The sequence below is a fragment of the Mobula birostris genome, chromosome 1, assembly GCF_030028105.1.
Source record: "Mobula birostris isolate sMobBir1 chromosome 1, sMobBir1.hap1, whole genome shotgun sequence".
Taxonomy (NCBI): Eukaryota; Metazoa; Chordata; class Chondrichthyes; order Myliobatiformes; family Myliobatidae; genus Mobula; species Mobula birostris.
This window is the reverse complement of record NC_092370.1, coordinates 128,564,663-128,584,036: the sequence shown is the minus strand read 5'-3', so window position 1 is coordinate 128,584,036 and position 19,374 is coordinate 128,564,663. Positions and strand designations below refer to the sequence as shown.

General features: G+C 40.0%; 1 protein-coding gene across 1 annotated transcript in view; it reads left to right on the top strand.

Annotated features, from left to right (window-relative positions):
* Positions 1-19,374, top strand: part of LOC140191529 (uncharacterized) — a 60,155-nt gene that overhangs the window by 10,448 nt on the left and 30,333 nt on the right. The window contains exons 3-6 of the mRNA XM_072249021.1: positions 1,902-2,011; positions 7,786-7,879; positions 8,587-8,612; positions 9,439-9,530. Of these exons, the coding sequence (XP_072105122.1) occupies positions 1,902-2,011; positions 7,786-7,879; positions 8,587-8,612; positions 9,439-9,530 (322 nt within the window). The remainder of the gene's footprint in view (positions 1-1,901; positions 2,012-7,785; positions 7,880-8,586; positions 8,613-9,438; positions 9,531-19,374) is intronic.

Below are 19,374 nucleotides of genomic sequence, written 5' to 3'. Positions count from 1 at the left end.
CATTTAGAAAATAGTCTACCCTTTTATTTCTTCTACCAAAGTGCATAACCATACACTTTCTGACACTGTATTCCATCTGCCACTTCTTTGCTCCTTTGCCTAATCTGTCTAAGTCCTTCTGTAGCCTCTTTACATCCTTAAAACTACATGCCCCTCCACTTGTCTTCGTATCATCTGCAAAAAACCATCAATTCCATCATCCAAGTCATTGACATATAATGTGAAAAGAAGCGGTCCCAACACAGACCCCTATGGAACACCACCAGTCATAGGCAGTTAACCAGAAAAGGTCCCCTTTATTCCCGCTCTTTACCTCCTGCCAATCAGCTACTACTTTATCCATACCAGAACCTTTCCAGGTAAAGATCTCTCATGAAAATTATAAGGGATTTTGGTGAGACTGAACCTGGAATATTATGTAGTTTTTTTGGTCTACTTTACCTAAAGAGGGGTTATACTTCACGCGAACAGGATACAGTGAGAATAAACTGAATTATTTCATGGGATTTGACATTTGATAACAGATTGAGTGTTCCAAACCTGTATTATTGAGAACCAGGGCAACAATCTGAAATAAGGGGCAAACCATTAAGAGATTAGTGAATAGATACTGTATGGAAGCTTATTAGATTTCTGGTTGTTAGGAATAAAGGAAAGTTCAGGAAAAAGGTGTCGAGGTAGAAGATCTTGATGAATGTCATATCAGTGCTGTAGGGTAGGAAATCTATCATTCTTACCATGTCTGGCCTACTTGTGACTCTAAATCCATAGCAATATAGTTACGATCTGCCCTCTAAAAAGGCCTAGTATGAGAGGTGATTGATAAGTTCATGGCTTAAGGTAGAAGGAGTCAGTTTTAGAAAACCTAGCACATTTATTTTTCAACATAGTCCCCTCCTACATGTACATACTTAGTCCAGTGGTCGTGGCGCATACAGATCCCTTCTTTGTAGAAGTGGTCCACAGCAGGGGTGCTTGATAAGTTCATGGCCTAAGGTAGAAGGAGATGAGTTATTAACTTCAAACTTTCTGCATTATCACTCAGAGTTGAACTGTAGGTGCATGTAACGGGAACGTCTTGGACCTCCAGGTGGTCCACAGCAGGGGTGATTGATAAGTTTGTGGCCTTAGGTAGACGGCGATACAGCTCTTGTTACATGCATTGGTGGTTCAACTCCTTGAGTGAAAATGCAGAAAGTTTGAAGTTAAAAACTCATCTCCTTCCACCTTAGGCCATGAACTTATCAATCACCCCTTCTGTGGTCCACTTACTGGAGGTCCAAGATGCCGACTTCTACAAAGAAGGGATCCGTATGCTCTACGACTGCTGGGCTAAGTGTGTAAATGTAGGAAAAATAAATGTGCTAGGTTTTCTAAAATTGACTCCTTCTACCTTAGGCCACGAACTTATCAATCTCCCCTCGTAAGATCACTTGGAATCCATCTGGAAAAATTGCCCTGTTAATCTGTACCTCTACTTGCTGGAAGGACATTGACTATAAAAGCCTGCAATCACAATCACAGAAGTTTTCTTCCAAGCAACACAGCATCCTAATTTAGAAATATATTTGAGTTCATTCACCGTCAATAGGTCAGGATCCTGGAATTCCATCCCTACCAACATTGTGGGTGTACCCACAACTCAAGGATTGCAGCAGTTTAAGAAGGCAACTCACCTTCACCTTCTCTAGAGCAATTAGGGATTGGCAGTTAATTGCTGGCTCAGTCATTTCTCTTGAATAAACAAAGAAGGGTCCAATATCTTATTCCTGCTGGCAGTTCTAGTGTTCTGAATATAACTCTGTAAATACATTGATGTGCTAAGTGTGATATATGTAATGAAGAAAGCTTCAAAAGATAAATTATGATAAAGGTGTAATAATATTTTTTTTCATTTTAAGGTCAAAATGAAGCAGCAATGTTTCTCTTGAAGCTTGGTTGTGATGCTGGTGCTTTGGATGCTTTTGATCAAAGTTCTTTGAATATAATGTTGCTCAACATGCCTGAAGTGGTAAAATACTTACTAAAATTACTTAGATTTTCTGTAAAAGATATTAGCTTTATGGAATATGCTTAATTTTACCCCATAGCCATCTAGTATGGTGGGATATTTTTCAGTATGGTAAAACAAAATCTGCCATAGTGTTTTTGCTTAGGGTGTCATTTGCAAGCCTGACACAAATTGTTTATGTTTCAATTGTAGTCTGTTGCTTTTGATGGAACCTATTTTTACAGTGGGGAGCAATCTGCAATTGGTACATGTATTTAGCATTAGTGATTGAAAGTTATTTTTCTGAACCCAGGATAATTTCTATGCATAATGACAGTTGAACATCTTACAGAGTGACTCATCCAGCCTGTTACTTTTGATTCCAACTGACAAAAAGTGCATTTGATGCTTCTGTTAGTCACATTTTCTATTTGATCTATTCTTAGTGAATCTGCCATATACTGCTGTGCAAATCTTGGCAATGATGAACCAGAATTAAATCTCATAAAGGAGAACATTTCGCTAATGTTATGAACTTGTGAAATAGTCAACTTATTTTTACGGTTACATTATATTAGCTTATAATTGACCCCTGAAAGAAATTTTCCCTTTGTTGTTAAAAAAGATTCTTCTGTTATCACTTCTCTGCAGATTGCCTGAATCAGCTCCTACTGAATACTTTAAATTCTCAGCATCCACATTGTTTTACAGTTTTCAACCTACTAGTGCCTCTTTTGATTTTGGACTAATCAAATGTCTTCTGGAAGCACAACCTTTTCCCTCTGACTTTGAATCTAGATCTTTTTCCTTAGTCACTGGCTGATTCAACCCAACCTTAACTTTTTCCTTCAACTAATGCAGCCTCCTGGCCCTCAGCCAATTCATGATAAATTGACCATATTATTCAATTGAGTATTGTGGAAGTGGAATGGGAGGCAACTGCAGAACCTCCATGAACCTTATTGTGAACAACTTTGATCTTCAGAATCATGTTTAGAACATATAACATAGAACATAGATATCTACAGCACATTACAGCCCCTTTGGCCCACAATGTTGTGCTGACCATGTAACCTATTCTAGAAACTGCTTAGAATTACCCTACCTCATAGTGTTATATTTCTCTAAGCTCCATGTACCTATCTAACAGTCTCTTAAAAGACCCTATTGTATCTGCCTCCACCACCATCGCTGGCAGAACGTTCCATGCACCCACCACTTACTCCTGACATCCCCTCTGTATCTGCTTCCAAGCACCTTAAAACTATGCCCCTCATGTTAGCCATTTTATCCCTGGGTAAAAGTCTCTGGCTATCCACATGATCAATGCTTCTCATCATCTTATACACCTGTATCAGGTCACCTCTCCTCCATCGCTCCAAGGAGAAAAGGCAAAGTTCACTCAACCTGTTTTCATAAGGCATGCTCTCCAATTCAGGTAACATCCTTGTAAATCTCCTCTGCACTTGCTATAGTATCCACATCCTTCCTGTAGTTAGGTTACCAGAACTGAACACAGTACTCCAAGTGGGGTCTAATTAAGGTCTTATGTAGGTGTAACATTACCTCAGGGCTCTTGTTCTCAATCCCACAGTTGATGAATGCCAACACACCATACGCCTTCTGAACAATACTGTCAACCTGCGCAGCATCTTTGAGTGTCCTATGGACGCAGACCCCAAAATCTCTCTGATCCTCCACTGTGCCAAGACTCTTACCATTAATACTTTATTCTGTCTTCATATTTGACCTACCAAAATGGGTTGAACTCCATTTGCCACTTCTCAGCCCAGTTCTGCATCCTATGTCCTGCTATAACCCTGGCAACACTCCAGACTATCCACAACACCCCAACCTTTGTGTCATCAGCAGACTTTCTAACCCACCCTTCCATTTCTTCATCCAGGCCATTTATGAAAATCACAAAGGGTGGTGGGGGTGTTCCCAGAACAAATCCCTGTGGAACACCACTGGTCACCAACCTCCATGCAGGATATGAACCATCTACTGCCACCCTTTGCCTTCTGTGAGCAAGTCAATTCTGGATCCACAGTGCAAGGTCTCCTTGGATCCTATGGCTCCTTACTTTCTGAATGAGCCTTGCATGGGGAACCTTATCAAATGTCTTACTAAAATCCATATACACTGTATCCACAGCTCTACTTTCATCAATGTGTTTTGTTACAACCTCAAAGAATTCAATCAGACTCATAAGGCACGATCTGCCCTTGACAAAACCGTGCCTTATGAGTCTGATTGAATTCTTTGAGGTTGTAACAAAACACATTGATGAAAGTAGAGCTGTGGATACAGTGTATATGGATTTAACTTTAAATCCTGAGAGGCTAATCAGATTATGCCTCTCCAAATGCTCATAAATCCTGCCTCTCAGGATCTTCTCCAACAACTTGCCCACCACTGAAATAAGACTCACAGGTCTATAATTTTCTGGGTTATCTCTATACCCTTTCTTGAACAAGGGGACAACATTTGCAACCCTCCAGTCCTCCGGTACTTCTCCCATCCCCATTGATGATTGCAAAGGTAATTGTCAAAGGCTCAACAGTCTCCTCCCTCACTTCCCACAGTAGCCTGGGGTATATCTTGTCTGGTTCCGGCTACTTATCTAATTTAATGCTTCTCAAAAGCTCCAACATATCCTCTTTCTTAATGTTTATATGCTCAAGCTTTTCTGTCACTGTAAGTCATTCCCAGAATTGCCAAGGTCCTTTTCCCCATTGACAGATATTAATATTAATCTATTTGGTTTTTACTAATTACAAGCAAGAGAAAATCTGCAGATGCTGGAAATCCAAACAACACATACAAAATGCTGGAGAAACTCAGCAGGCCAAGCAGCATCCATGGAAAAAAGTACAGTTGACATTTCGGGCCCAGACCCAGCATTTTGTGTGTTGTTTTGTTTTTACTAATTTTGTCTTTGGCAACATTTTATGTAATACCAATTGTTTCTGGGGCTTTCTGGAGTTGTCATTGTAGTTTTATCACAAAAGCAGTAGGTAAGGTCAGTAGAAATGGAAAGGGATAGAGTGGATAGATGATTCTTCAGAAATAGAATGAAGAATCTGTAGGATTTCTCTATCTGTAGAATGTTAAAATAGTTGGAGAAAATAAGCAGAATCAATTGTTCTGGCATCATGTAAAGGAAGAAGCTACTATGTGTGTTGAAATCCATCAACCCTTTCAGGAAAGTCAAAATAGTGAAAGACATTGTTCTCTTATTCATTAGAAGACAATCAGAATATGTTATATATTATTGTTTTTTACTTCCATGACCACTAATGATTTTCTACCAGCCCTTTTTAGTCCATCTCTTTTCCTTCTATGGAAAGAATTCAGAATGTCCCGGGATAACCACAAAACAAAGAAAAACATCAACCCTGCCATAATAAACTAACAAAAGTACAATTAGCAACACTCTCCCCACATGAGAAGAAAAGAGATTGCATAACGGCAACAAGAGCAACAACTGCCCCACACAGAAAAACAAATCATGCTAACTCATTCTCTAACTTACACTTGAACTGCTCAGTTTTTTAACTCAATACATTTTTCACAGCAGTCAAATAGACTTTTCCCATTGCTACTATATTTTTTTAGAAAAATCTGCAAATATCAAATGACAAATATTTAATCCTTTACAGGCATATTAAACATTGTGCACTGGATGCTTATGGTAAGCACGTTCTATAAAAATCAGATCAGATTTTGAAAATATTGGCTGAGAAAAAGAAACAACAGCTTAAGGTTGATATTGAAGAACAATTTCTGAACATGTAGTTTGTGAGTACGTATCTACAAAACCCCTTTGAAAATATGGTTTCTGTCATATCTGCACTAGGAAACTATGTGGTGATATTGCTTACATTTCTCTTTGAGTGATAACTTCAGGTCAAGTGACAGAGGTATCACAGGAATTTGTTTTATTATTTATTTAGGGATACAGTACAGTAACAGGCCCTTCCAGCCCAATGAACTTGCACTACCCAATTATACCCATGTGACCAATTAACCTGCTAACTCATATTTCCTTGGCGTATTGGTAGAAATTGGAGCACCCAGAAGAAGCCCAGGTGGTCATGGGGTGAACATACAGGCTTCTTACAGACAATGGCTGAATTGCACCCAGATTGCAAGCATTGTGATAGTGTTATGCTAACCACTATGCTACCCATTAGAACTTTTATAGAGGAAGCATAGAAATGCTCACATTCAAAAACTATGTACGCATACAGTCTTCAATGATGCCCACACTTATCTTGATGGCTTTGAGGAATTGTTTAGAACCAGATGATTTTTCTAGTCTGCTGATCTGCCTCCAGACAAATTCATTTGTCCATTGATATCAAGATCATCACACTCAACTACCTAATTTCAGGATTATTTCAGGCATTTCCTGAATTTATATAATATCTCACAGTTTGCTTCTCACAGCAGCAATAGGGAGGCCTTTGATGGTCCATACTCAAGGACGAGGATTAACTCTGTTACAAAAGAAGTTGAGGTGAAGCAAACATATGGACTTTCTAACATGGCTGGCTTCTCTGAAGTTAAGACAATACACTGGTCTGCAAGCAATTAGGTCTCTCTTTCTGAAGTCAGTACATTATGATCCATGAGTTTCTGCTCCTTCAGTCTTCAAATTGTGATTGACCATTTGTGGTATCTCAATTTTCCAGAAAGCTTGCATAGGACTCTTATCCTCAATGAGTCCAATTTGATGGGATTCTTTGGGACCAACACTGCCCTAACTGCTGAATCTATTCATCATTCCCAGGCTTCGACACCCTGGCCATGCTTCAATAACAAGCCAGGGTAGCACCAGGGGTCTAGTGGAGAATGCCCTTATCTCTTGGATGAGATTTTGTTGTTTGCATCAGTATGTCAACATATAGAGGAGGTAGCCTCTGCATCCAACATATCTGTTAGTTCCATAATTCTGCCAAAAGGTCTTCAGCCCGAAGTGCTAAAATTGTTTCCCTTTCTACTGATGTTGCCTGATCTGCTGAGTGTTTTCAGCATTTTTTCTGTTTTAGTTCAGATTTCCAGTATCTGAAAATACTTTAATTTTATTTACATTCTCCAGAGACAACTGTTGGGACCTGAAAACAATGTGCCTCTAGTTGAAGAAATTATGTGGTTGTGACTCTGTTCCTGATCAAACTGCTTTTGGCTATTGCATTTATGTAAGGTGTGCATAACCTAAAAGTGACTATGTAGTGATTGGTCTCCTTTGAATAACCACACCACATCTCATCATGGATCAGTGTAAATACTAATAGCAATTCACCCTATTCACTGTTTTAGTCATGAAATCATGAAGTTATAAAGAGGCAATAACTAGCTATAGTGCATCCTTGCTTAATAGTTTTACACAAGATATTCTTTACAAATGATTACCTTTATTATGAGGAGGCTTAGTTCATTAACAGCTGTGGCTTAACAGTTTAAATAAAACAGCCATTTGGTAGTTATATTAATGTCTTTTACAATGCAAATGTTGGAGTGATGGAAAAGGACTGGATGATGTTTGAGAATAAGACTAATGGACTTTTGCTGGGTTTACTATTAAAGAGCTATAGAAAAAAAGTTGGGTAATAATATATAGCATGAACTCAAAGAATGGTGAGACCATATTGTTTTTATGTTATTATGCCAACAATATGGTAGAAGCTGTTACTGACCATTAGTCAGACCAGAATATAACTAACAAGAATGACCAATTTGTTTCAATGTTATATACTAATCGTTTTATAAATTCTCCCCCTCTGAAGGCATTTGATGCATTAAATCAGTTCTACCTACTTGATCATTCAAACCAAGTACAGTTCTTTTACCTGAAATACCTGGAGCCAGATATCTTTGAAGGTGGGATTTATTTTAATATATGAACCGACCATTGTTGTGAGCAGATCTAATTAAAGTGGTAATTGATTATTGTGTATCATTTTCTGGATATTCACTGGCACTTCTGTGTGAAAGTATTGCATTAGATAAAAATGCTGGAAGTCCTTTTCATTGCTTTCTTTCTAAGGGCCATCATTGGAAACTTGAGTCATGTAGTAAAATTTCAACGATTTGCTTGTGGGGCCAGGAACATCGGAAATGCTCCTCCAATTTCCACAATAACATCCTGGGATGCTGCTATATTGGTTTACTTCCTCTCCTCAGAATGTCCTCCTTCCCTCTAGACTTGCCTCAGTGGTATGCCCTAGGAAACAATCTGATTATCTGTTTGCATCCTACAAACCACGTGATATTGTAGTCATGCACTAATAATGGCTGGGCCTCCTGGAAGGGTGTTCAAGCAATCACCCATGCAAAATGCTGTGCTGTATTACTTCTTAAGGAGAGTCATACTAAAGCTTTGATTTAAGCCAGTACTGTTTGGATTTTAATTAAGGAGCTACCACAAAAGGATCAATTTCTCTAATGTTTATTTACTAGTGGGGGTAATGCACATTTTTATGTGCGTTGCTTAAGAATAAAGCCAACAGTTCTAACACTGAGACATGACTTGTTGCTCTTTGGGACAAAATTAATTTATATCTTTGTTATTCTGCTCTTACTTTTAGAGCAAGAAAAAGACAGAAAACAAGTGGTAAGCATTTGGCAAAGAAATGGTAGATAAATTGCATTCAGATCAAGGATTCAGTAATTTACTATATTATTGATATTAACCTACTGTAAATGCAACAGAACTTCCCCTTCATTTGCTGTTGCTGGCTATCTCCCCTCTATCTTTCAATCCAGATGAAGAGTCTCAACCTGAAATGTCTATTTCTTTCTACAGATGCTATCTAACTCACTGAGTTCCTCCAGCTGTTTATTTTTTGATTGAGGTTCCAATATCTGCTGTCTCTTCTCTTTGAAACTGAACTGGTCATTCCTATCCATAATTCAGTGTAACTATTTGTTTGCATTCTTCTAAATTTTAACTCTGTTTTATAGTTGTGGAGAAATATTCTTTAATCTTAAAAATGTAAATCATTGCAACACAAAAACTGTACTTTATTTTATGTTAATTGCATTTCAATGTACAATTTAGGCAAGTAAATTTTGTCTCAGAAAAGCTGTGAAGAAATCTTCTCTACCATTATAAAGCCTCTCCCCCAACTCTCAACCTATATACCCCCCTAATGAGTAGCAGTAGTCCTACACCTCTGAGTTTCTTGTTTCTATGCTCTGATGAACTCAGAGCAGCTTAGGCTGAAAATTATTGACATCACATTTAATATATTAAAGATGTGAATAAGAGGAATGCAATTCACAAAAGAAACTAGTGCAAAACTGTCACATACTACTTAAGGCCAACAACCACAAAGGTCTGAGGACTGGGACTCAGTAGGTCTTGGTAAGGAGGATGGATAAAGTGTGACCTCTAATTAAATTGTTTTTAAAAATATTGCTTTTTTGTTTCTTATTAGATTGACCTGATAGTGAAGCATCAGATATTTAATGTCTTAAAACACCCTGTTATTCAGCATTTCATTGACTTGAAATGGAAAAGATATGGATTGTAAGTAGATACTATGTTATCTTTCATCATTGCCTTATTGAGATTTTCTATTTTTCTTACAAGCCTGCAATAGTTATGCCTGTTCAATGATTTTTTTTAAGGGTAGAGCTAGTTTAGAGAGCTGGAGTATTTTGTTCTCCCAGAAGGTGGTGAAGAAGGCGAATGCAATGTTGGCATTCATTTCTAGAGGAATAGAGTATAGGAGCAGGGATGTGATGTTGAGGCTCTATAAGGTGCTGGTGAGACCTCACTTGAAATACTGTGGGCAGTTTTGGTCTCCTTATTTAAGAAAGGATGTGCTGATGTTGGAGAGGGTACAGAGAAGATTCACTAGAATGATTCCCGGAATGAGAGGGTTAACATATGAGGAACGTTTGTCCGCTCTTGGACTGTACTCCTCGGAGTTTAGAAGAATGAGGGGACACCTCATAGAAACATTTCGAATGTTGAAAGGCATGGACAGAATGGATGTGGCAAAGTTGTTTCCCATGATGGGGGGTCTAGTACGAGAGGGCATGACTTAAGGATTGAAGGGCGCCCATTCAGAACAGAAATGCGAAGAAATTTTTTTAGCCAGAAGGTGGTGAATCTATGGAATTTGTTACCATGGGCAGCAGTGGAGGCCAAGTTATTGGGTGTATTTAAGGCAGAGATTGCTAGGTATCTGAGTAGCCGGGGCATCAAAGGTTATGGTGAGAAGGCAATGGAATGGGACTAAATGGGAGAATGGATCAGCTCATGATAAAATGGCGGAGCAAACTCGATGGGCCGAATGGCTGACTTCTGCTCCTATGTCTTATGGTCTTAGAAGGGATTAACCTTTAGAATAACTTATATGCACAAATACTTTAAGCAGATTTTCTGTAATCACTCAGAAGGGAGTTGGATGGCTTCCTTGTGTTGGCTTCTACTGACAAGCAATAAAATTAAATAAGTTATTGAATGATGCATCAAATGACCATTGCATTTTTCAAAACAAAACATTTTTTACATCAGCCTTTGGATTGTAATGAAATTTCTAAGAGTTCTTTTGGCCTAGAGAGCTTTATGTTTTAAAAGCTATTATAGACGACCTCTGCATTACAGCCATTTAGGTAATGGAACTTTGTTCTCAGAGAATTCACAAGTAAGTACCCAAATCTTGAGGTATGGAATAAAATTTACTCTTAATGACATTTCTAAAAAGCCAGTACACAATTAAACAGCAAATTTATGTTTTTTTTCAACCTTGCATTTCTTAATGTAGGCACAGATGACAGTGTTTTGTGTTTCCGAAAATCACTGTTCACTAGGATTGCAAAACCCTTCTCCCTCCCCTCTCCTGTAATATTGAGGTCACCTCTATTTGAATATTTTGAGATTCCATTGTGGATAAACATTGTTATTTAGTTGCAATACATTGTTATGATACACAGCCAATGTTTCACGGTTAACTTGTTGGCCTTTTTTTTCTGCTAACATTTGTATGATCCACCTGTCACAAACATGCCTCTTAATCCTGGTTTATTTATTGGCTTTAGACCATAATTTCTAATCAGTAGTCTTCCTGAAGTGAGGTAAGCCACTGGACAAGTAAAGATTGTCTACTTAAGGCAATTTTTAAGCACTTCATGAATTATTTCAGCAGCTATTTAGAATTGCTCAGAACTTTGGAGTTGTTTAGTTTTAAGTAGTATCTATGCTGCTCACAGTGATACCTTTAACATTTATTTTAAGGATCTGGAGGAACCTGAGCAAAATATCATGCTATTTTAAAGATACTTAGATTACTAATCATTTTATGGAAGTGCATTTACCAATATTGTTATGTTTTGTAACTCCAAAACATTAAGCTAATACAAAGAAAGACACGGGAGTCCGAAATGTGAGTCTAACTTGGTATTTACTTTTAGCAAGAAGTGCACATATCACGTAGTAGTGTCATGGCATATGCAATTCGCTTATTTTACGAATAACCATAATGAATTATATAAACAATGAAGAATGCTTAATCAAACAATGTATTTACAAGATTATTCAAAAATTACTGAAATATTAAATGCACAACACTCCTCCCTGCTTAGCTATAAAGTCCAACTCAACAGAGAATGCATCTCAATTATATACATAGTATACTATGTAATATAACTACTATAATCAGACACCCACAGCATAGTAAATTTTAAATTCTGCCATTATGGCCTAAAGATTTAATTGCTGTGGAGGATTTCTTACTCTTGTGGGTAACGGCTTTCTTGACAAGGGAGTTCACTCTGCTTTGCAAGTGAGAATTGTGGCTGTCAAACAATCTCAGGCTCTGGGGCCTCCTCCTCGGTGGTTGTAGGAGTTGACGCTGAAACTTCAGGAAGTGGTTCTGACAGCTCTGGACACCTTTCTTCTCCTCTTCGCTATCTTTATCCCACTTTTTCTTTCTCACATACCTTTTCTCTTTCATGCCTTTCTCTTTTTACTCATGTTCTTTCTCTCTATCCCTTCTCTCCTTCTCAAATTGTCTTTCTTTTTCTTTTCCTTTTCTTCTTTCTAGGATTACATGTTGATCTTGAGAAGGTGCATTTAGTTCACTGGAGTGTTTTATTAATCTTTCTATCGGTCTCTTTACGATCTGATCTCTCTCCTCGGTTTCCTCAGCCACAACATCATCTGACTAATCTTCTGTTTTCATATCACTGTTGACTCTTTTTGGCCTTCTAGTCACGCAGCTGGGCTTTTACAGCTGCTTTTTGTCTCCCACTTGAAGTTCATGCAATAACCTTAATGCATGCAGAGTAGATTCTGGTTCTTTATACTGACAAAATCCAAATGCTTGCAACTTTCCTGAAGCTCCTTGAACTCTCTTTGAGCTTAAAACTAGGCCACATTATGTAAGTAACTGCCTGATTAAACAGCCTGTTTTCTCATCGGACCACTGCTTTCATTGTTTTCTCAATTGTTGTGAGCAGCATGGTCCTTCCTTGGCCCAATGTGCTTTCCAACCAGAGGCACTGTCATGAATGTTATTCCCTTTTTCCGGAATATGTTTTTAGTTGGTTATCTACAGGCTTCACTTTAGTATAGAACATAGAATAGTACAGCACAGTACAGGCCCTTCGGCCCACAATGTTGTGCCGACCCTCAAACCCTGCCTCCCATATAACCCCCCCGACCTTAAATTCCTCCATATACCTGTCTGGTAGTCTCTTAAATTTCACTAGTGTATCTGCCTCCACCACTGACTCAGGCAGTGCATTCCATGCACCAACCACTCTCTGAGTAAAGAACCTTCCTCTAATATCCCCCTTGAACTTCCCACCCCTTACTTTAAAGCCATGTCCTCTTGTATTGAGCAGTGGTGCCCTGGGGAAGAGGCTCTGGCTATCCACTCTATCTATTCCTCTTAATATCTTGCACACCTCTATCATGTCTCCTCTCATCCTCCTTCTCTCCAAAGAGTAAGGACCTAGTTCCCTAAATCTCTGATCATAATCCATACTCTCTAAACTAGGCAGCATCCTGGTAAATCTCCTCTGTACCCTTTCCAATGCTTCCACGTCCTTCCTATAGTGAGGCAACCAGAAATGGACACAGTACTCCAAGTGTGGCCTAACCAGAGTTATATAGAGCTGCATCATTACCTCACGACTCTTAAACTCTATCCCTCAACTTATGAAAGCTAACACCCCATAAGCTTTCTTCTACCCTATCTACCTGTGAGGCAACTTTCAGGGATTTGTGGACATGTACCCCGAGATCTCTCTGCTCCTCCACACTACCAAGTATCCTGCCATTTACTTTGTACTCTGCCTTGGAGCTTGTCCTTCCAAAATGTACCACCTCTCACTTCTCGGGGTTGAACTCCATCTGCCACTTCTCAGCCCACTTCTGCATCCTATCAATATCTCTCTGCAATCTTCAGCAATCCTCTACACTATCTACAACACCACCAACCTTTGTGTCATCTGCAAACTTGCCAACCTACCCTTCTACCTCCACGTCCAGGTTGTTAATAAAAATCACGAAAAGTAGAGGTCCCAGATCCGATCCTTGTGGGACACCACTAGTCACAACCCTCCAATCCGAATGTACTCCCTCCACCATGACCCTCTGCCTTCTGCAGGCAAGCCAATTCTGAATCCATCTGGCCAAACTTCCCCGAATCCCATGCCTTCTGACTTTCTGAATAAGCCTACCATGTGGAACCTTGTCAAATGCCTTACTAAAATCCATGTAGATCACATCCACTGCACTACCCTCATCTATATGCCTGGTCACCTCCTCAAAGAACTCTAACAGGCTTGTTAGACACGATCTGCCCTTCACAAAGCCATGCTGACTGTCCCTGATCAGACCATGATTCTCTAAATGCCCATAGATCCTATCTCTAAGAATCTTTTCCAACAGCTTTCCCACCACAGATGTGAGGCTCACTGGTCTATAATTACCTGGACTATCCCTACTACCTTTTTTGAACAAGGGGACAACATTGGCCTCCCTCCAATCCTCTGGTACCATTTCCATGGACAATGAGGACATAAAGATCCTAGCCAGAGGCTCAGCAATCTCTTCCCTCGCCTCGAGAAGCGGCCTGGGAGATATTCCATCAGGCCCCGGGGACTTATCCATCCTAGTATATTTTTTAACAACTCCAACACCTCCTCTTCCTTAACATCAACTTGCTCCAGAACATCAACCTCACTCATATTGTCCTCACCGTCATCAAGTTCCCTCTCATTGGTGAATACCGAAGAGAAGTATTCATTGAGGACCTCGCTCATTTCCACAGCCTCCAAGCACATCTTCCCACCCTTATCTCTAATTGGTCCCACCTTCATTCCTGTATTCCTTTTGTTCTTCACATAATTGAAAAATGCCTTGGGGTTTACCTTTACCCTACTCACCAAGGCCCTCTCATGCCCCTTTCTTGCTCTCCTCAGTCCCTTCTTAAGCTCCTTTCTTGCTTCCCTATATTCCTCAATAGACCCATCTGATCCTTGCTTCCTAAACCTCATGTATGCTGCCTTATTCCACCTGACTAGATTTTCCACCTCACTTGTCACCCATGGTTCCTTCACCCTACCTTTCTTTATCGTCCTCACCGGGACAAATTTATCCTTAACATCCTGCAAGAGATCTCTAAACATCGACCACATGCCCATAGTACATTTCCCTGCAAAAACATCATCCCAATTCACACCTGCAAGTTCTAGCCTTATAGCCTCATAATTTGCCCTTTCCGAATTAAAAATCTTCCTGTCCTCTCTGATTCTATCCTTTTCCATGATAATGATAAAGGTCAGGGAGTGGTGGTCACTGTCCCCCAAATGCTCACCCACTGACAGATCTGTGACCTGACCCGGTTCATTACCTAGTACTAGATCTAGTATGGCATTCCCCCTAGTCGGCCTGTCAACATACTGTGACAGGAATCCATCCTGGACACACTTAACAAACTCTGCCCCATCTAAACCCTTGGAACTAATCAGGTGCCAATCAATATTAGGGAAGTTAAGGTCACTCATGATAACAACACTGTTATTTTTGCACCTTTCCAAAATCTGCCTTCCAATCTGCTCGTCGGTATCTCTGCTGCTACCAGGGGGCATACAGAATACTCCCAATAGTGTAACTGCTCCCTTCCTGTTCCTGACTTCTGACTCAAAAGAGGATCCTGCTACATTACCTGCCCTTTCTGTAGCTGTAATAGTATCCCTGACCAGTAATGCCACCCCTCCTCCCCTTCCCCCCCCCCACCCCTTTTAAAGCACTGAAATCCAGGAATATTGAGAATCCATTCCTGCCCTGGTGCCAGCCAAGTCTCTGTAATGGCCACTACATCATAATTCCATGTATGTATCCAAGCTCTCAGTTCATCACCTTTGTTCCTGATGCTTCTTGCATTGAGGTACACACACTTTAGCCCTTCTGCCTTACTACCTTTACACCCTTTATTCTGTTTCTCTTTCCTCAAAGCCTCTCTATATATTAGATCTGGCTTTACTCCATGCACTTCTTTCACTGCGCTATCACTCTGGGTTCCATTCCCCTTGCAAGTTAGTTTAAACCCTCCTGAACCATGTTAGCAAACCCACCTGCGAGGATATTGTTCCCCCTCAAGTTCAGGTGCAACCCATCCAGTCTGTACAGGTCCCACTTTCCCCAGAAGAGATCCCAATGATCCAAAAATCTAAAACCCTGCTCCCGGCACCAACTCCTCAGCCACGCATTCAACTGCCATCTCCTCCAATTTTTACCATCACTGTCACGTAGCACTGGCAGCAATCCTGAGAACGCCACCCTTGAGGTCCTGTTCTTCAGCCTTCTGCCTAGTTCCCGAAATTCACACTTCAGGACCTCATCCCTCTTCCTGTCTATGTCATTGGTGCCAACATGTATCACGACTTCTGGTTGCTTTCCCTCTCGTACCAGGATGTCGTGCACCCGGTCAGAGACATCCTGGACCCTGGCACCCGGGAGGCAGCAAACCATGTGGGTGTCCTTCTCACGTCCACAAAATTTCCTGTCTGCTCCCCTAACTATAGAGTCTCCAATGACAAAAGCTCTCCTCTTCTCCGTCCCACCCTTCTGCACCACAGGGTCAGACTCAGTGCTGGAGGCCCTGCCACCGTGGCTCACACCTGGTCAGTCATCCCTGCCAACAGTATCCAGGACGGTAAACTTATTATTCAGGGGAATGGCTACAGGGGTGCTCTGTACTACCTGTCTGCTCCCCTTCGCTTTCCCCCGTCTGACTGTCACCCAACGACCTGCTTCCAGCAGCCTAGGTGTGACTACCTCCCTGTAGCTCTCATCTATGACTGCCTCATTCTCCCTTATGAGTCAAAGGTCACCCAGCTGCTGCTCCAGATTCCTTACATAGGCTTCCAGATCGCCCAGCCGCATGCACTTCTGGCGGATGTGACTCTGCGGGAGAGGGGCGTTCCCCCATGACTGCCACATCTCACATGAGAAGCACATCACCATCTCAGGAGGCATTGTAAAGACTAACTGGGAGCAAGCTCGTCCTCCGCCTCTTTTCGTTGAAGCCTCTCGAGTATCTCTGAAATGCCATTTGAACTCATTGAACCAGTTGAACCAGTATCTAACTATAATTGAATTGATTTGTCCTTTACTTCTGGTGTAAGCCATATTAATTGTCTATTGCTAGTTTTCACATTATGAAAGTTAAGGCTACCCAGTCCTGTGTCACTCTCCTCATTATTAGATTTTTCATCAACGGCATGCAGATTAATGCTCTTGTTGAAACTGCAACTTGACTTTGTATCTTTTTTCTCTTTTCTCTGTAGTCCAATCATTTTCGTCTGCCCAACACACTATTTTGAATGTGACCTAGTTTGTTGCATTTGCTGCAAGTTTAAGCCTTTAAATTTGCATTGGTCTGGTGTAAGTGTGCCCCTACTGCAATGGTAACACAAATTGTTCGGCTCGGCACACTGATGCTTAAGTGTTGCAATTTTGTTCATTCAATTTCATTTCTGACTGCAACTAATTTGTGGCTCTGTCTGCTGTTTCCATTGATACAGTAATTTCAACTAGTTTCTAAAATTTAAGTTAAGCTTCAGATAGAAGCCATTTTTGAATGCTTTCTTGTAAGATTCCACAAATTATCAATCTCTCAGTGCATCATTAAACCGATTACTGAACTGACAATGCTCACACACCTTCAATTCAGCCGTGTACGTTGAAATGGACTCCCCGTCCTTTTGATTTCACTTATGAAACCTAAAGCATTCTGCAATCTACAGTGGCTTTTGTTCTAAATATTCTTGCATTACTTTCACAATGATAGGAAAGCTGATTTCTGCTGGTTTGGTTGTAGCAGTTAAGCTTCAAAGCAAACTGTATGCCTTTAAACCAAAAACACTCAGCAGATTTGGTAATTGTTTCCCATTGGCTATTTTATTTGCTTCAAAATACTGTATACTGAAGTATACATGAGCCAGTTACCCATTGAGCAATTAAATACATCTATTTTTCTGATGTGGGCGGCTCTTTCTGCTTTTTTATGATTATTATTACCCAGTACTCACTCTTTATGAACCCTGAATTCTTCCATTTTCTGCCTTTTTTAACTCGACTGTCTCTGCACATGCGAGAATGCATTTTTTACTTGCCTTTCCTTGCTGAGCTTATGAGCTTTTTTCAGTTTGAACGTGTCACTGTGCTTCAACAGGTCAGTAGCTGTCTAGGGTTCATTTTTAAAATACCTTGTCGCCACTGTTATGTCTTGTAACTTCAAAAACATTGATCTAATTCAAAGGAAGGCACAGGAGTCCAAAATGTGAGTCTAACTTCGTATTTACTTTAGGCACGTATCACGTGGTTTTCTCATGATGTATGCAATTCACTTATTTTTAGATTCAGTATTATCATAAGAAATTATATAAGCAGTAAAAATGCTTAATCAAACAATATATTTACAAGATTACACACATATTATTGAAATATTAAATACACAACAAATATTATTTGTCATTTTATTCTGAGCTTTTAATGTGTATCTAAACTTCTCAGTGAGGAACTTACTGTTTAAGCAAAGTATCAAAATGTCTCTGCTCCTGTAACTGTAGTCTGGAATGGAGCAGAGGATATGATAAAGAAACATTCTGGTGTAATTTCAGGTGTTAAACTACTTTAAATTATTGCATGAGAAGTAAACATTTACCCTAGGGGATATAGTAATTGCTTACAGTTACTTGTCAGAATACAAAAAAACACTCTTCCAGATGAAGATAGAACTTCCTAGGGTCATAGAACACTACTGCATAGAAACAGGCCCTTTGGCCTATCTAGTCTGGGCCAGACAATTAATTTGCCTAGTCCCATCAACCTGCATCCAGACTATAGCCACCTGTATCCCTGCTATCCATGTACCTATCCTAATTACTCTTAAATGTTGAAATTGACCCAACATCTACCATTTGTGTTGGTAGCTTGTTCCACATACTCACCACGTGAAGAAGATCCTCCTCATGTTCCCCTTAAACATTTCACCCTTAACCCATGATCTCTAGTTCTAGAATCATCCAAACTGAGTGGGAAAAGCCTGCATGTATTTACCCTATCTGTACCTCACATAATGTTGGGTACCTCCATCAAGTCTCCTCTCAGTCTTCTGCATTCTAGGGAATAAAGTCCGAACCTATTTAATCTTTTCTTGTAACTCAGGTCTTCAATCCCAGCACCATCCCTGTAAATTTTCTCTGTACTCTTTCAATCTTACTTACATCTTTCCTGTAGGTAGGTGACCAAAACTGGACATAATAAGGAGATCCAACCTGAATCCGAGGCTCCATCGCTGCAGTAGGCCCTTTTTTCTTCCCATCTCGCGGCGACTTCACAACAACAGACTTCTTCTGTTGCGGTTTACGAGGCATATCGTAGAGTAGTCTTACGAAGTTTATAAGTAGTTTTCGGAAAGTATTTATTGACCTTACTTTGTTTAAATGGTACTTTGCTGATTTTTTACGGGAGAGCTGGATTTACACGTCTCAATCCCACGTCATCACGTGATGCCCCCCCCCACTGCAGCAACATTTAAAAACACACAGCAACAATAATAAATATAATAATAATATTAACTAATAATAAAGTACATAATAATAATATACACAATAATAATGTACCAATGTGCAATACTGTGCAATAATAATGTACAAAACAATAAAACGGAGACTATTGTACTGTGATGTGTGTTCTGTTGCACAGAGATGAACTGTTGTATATGCTTATTGCATTTGGTAGGAAAGATTTTCTGTGACAATCCTTGTGACAGTAGAGCTGAATAAGCCTGTTGGAAAGGATGCTGTGCTGCTTATTCAGTAGGTCATGGAGAGGATGTGCCTGATTG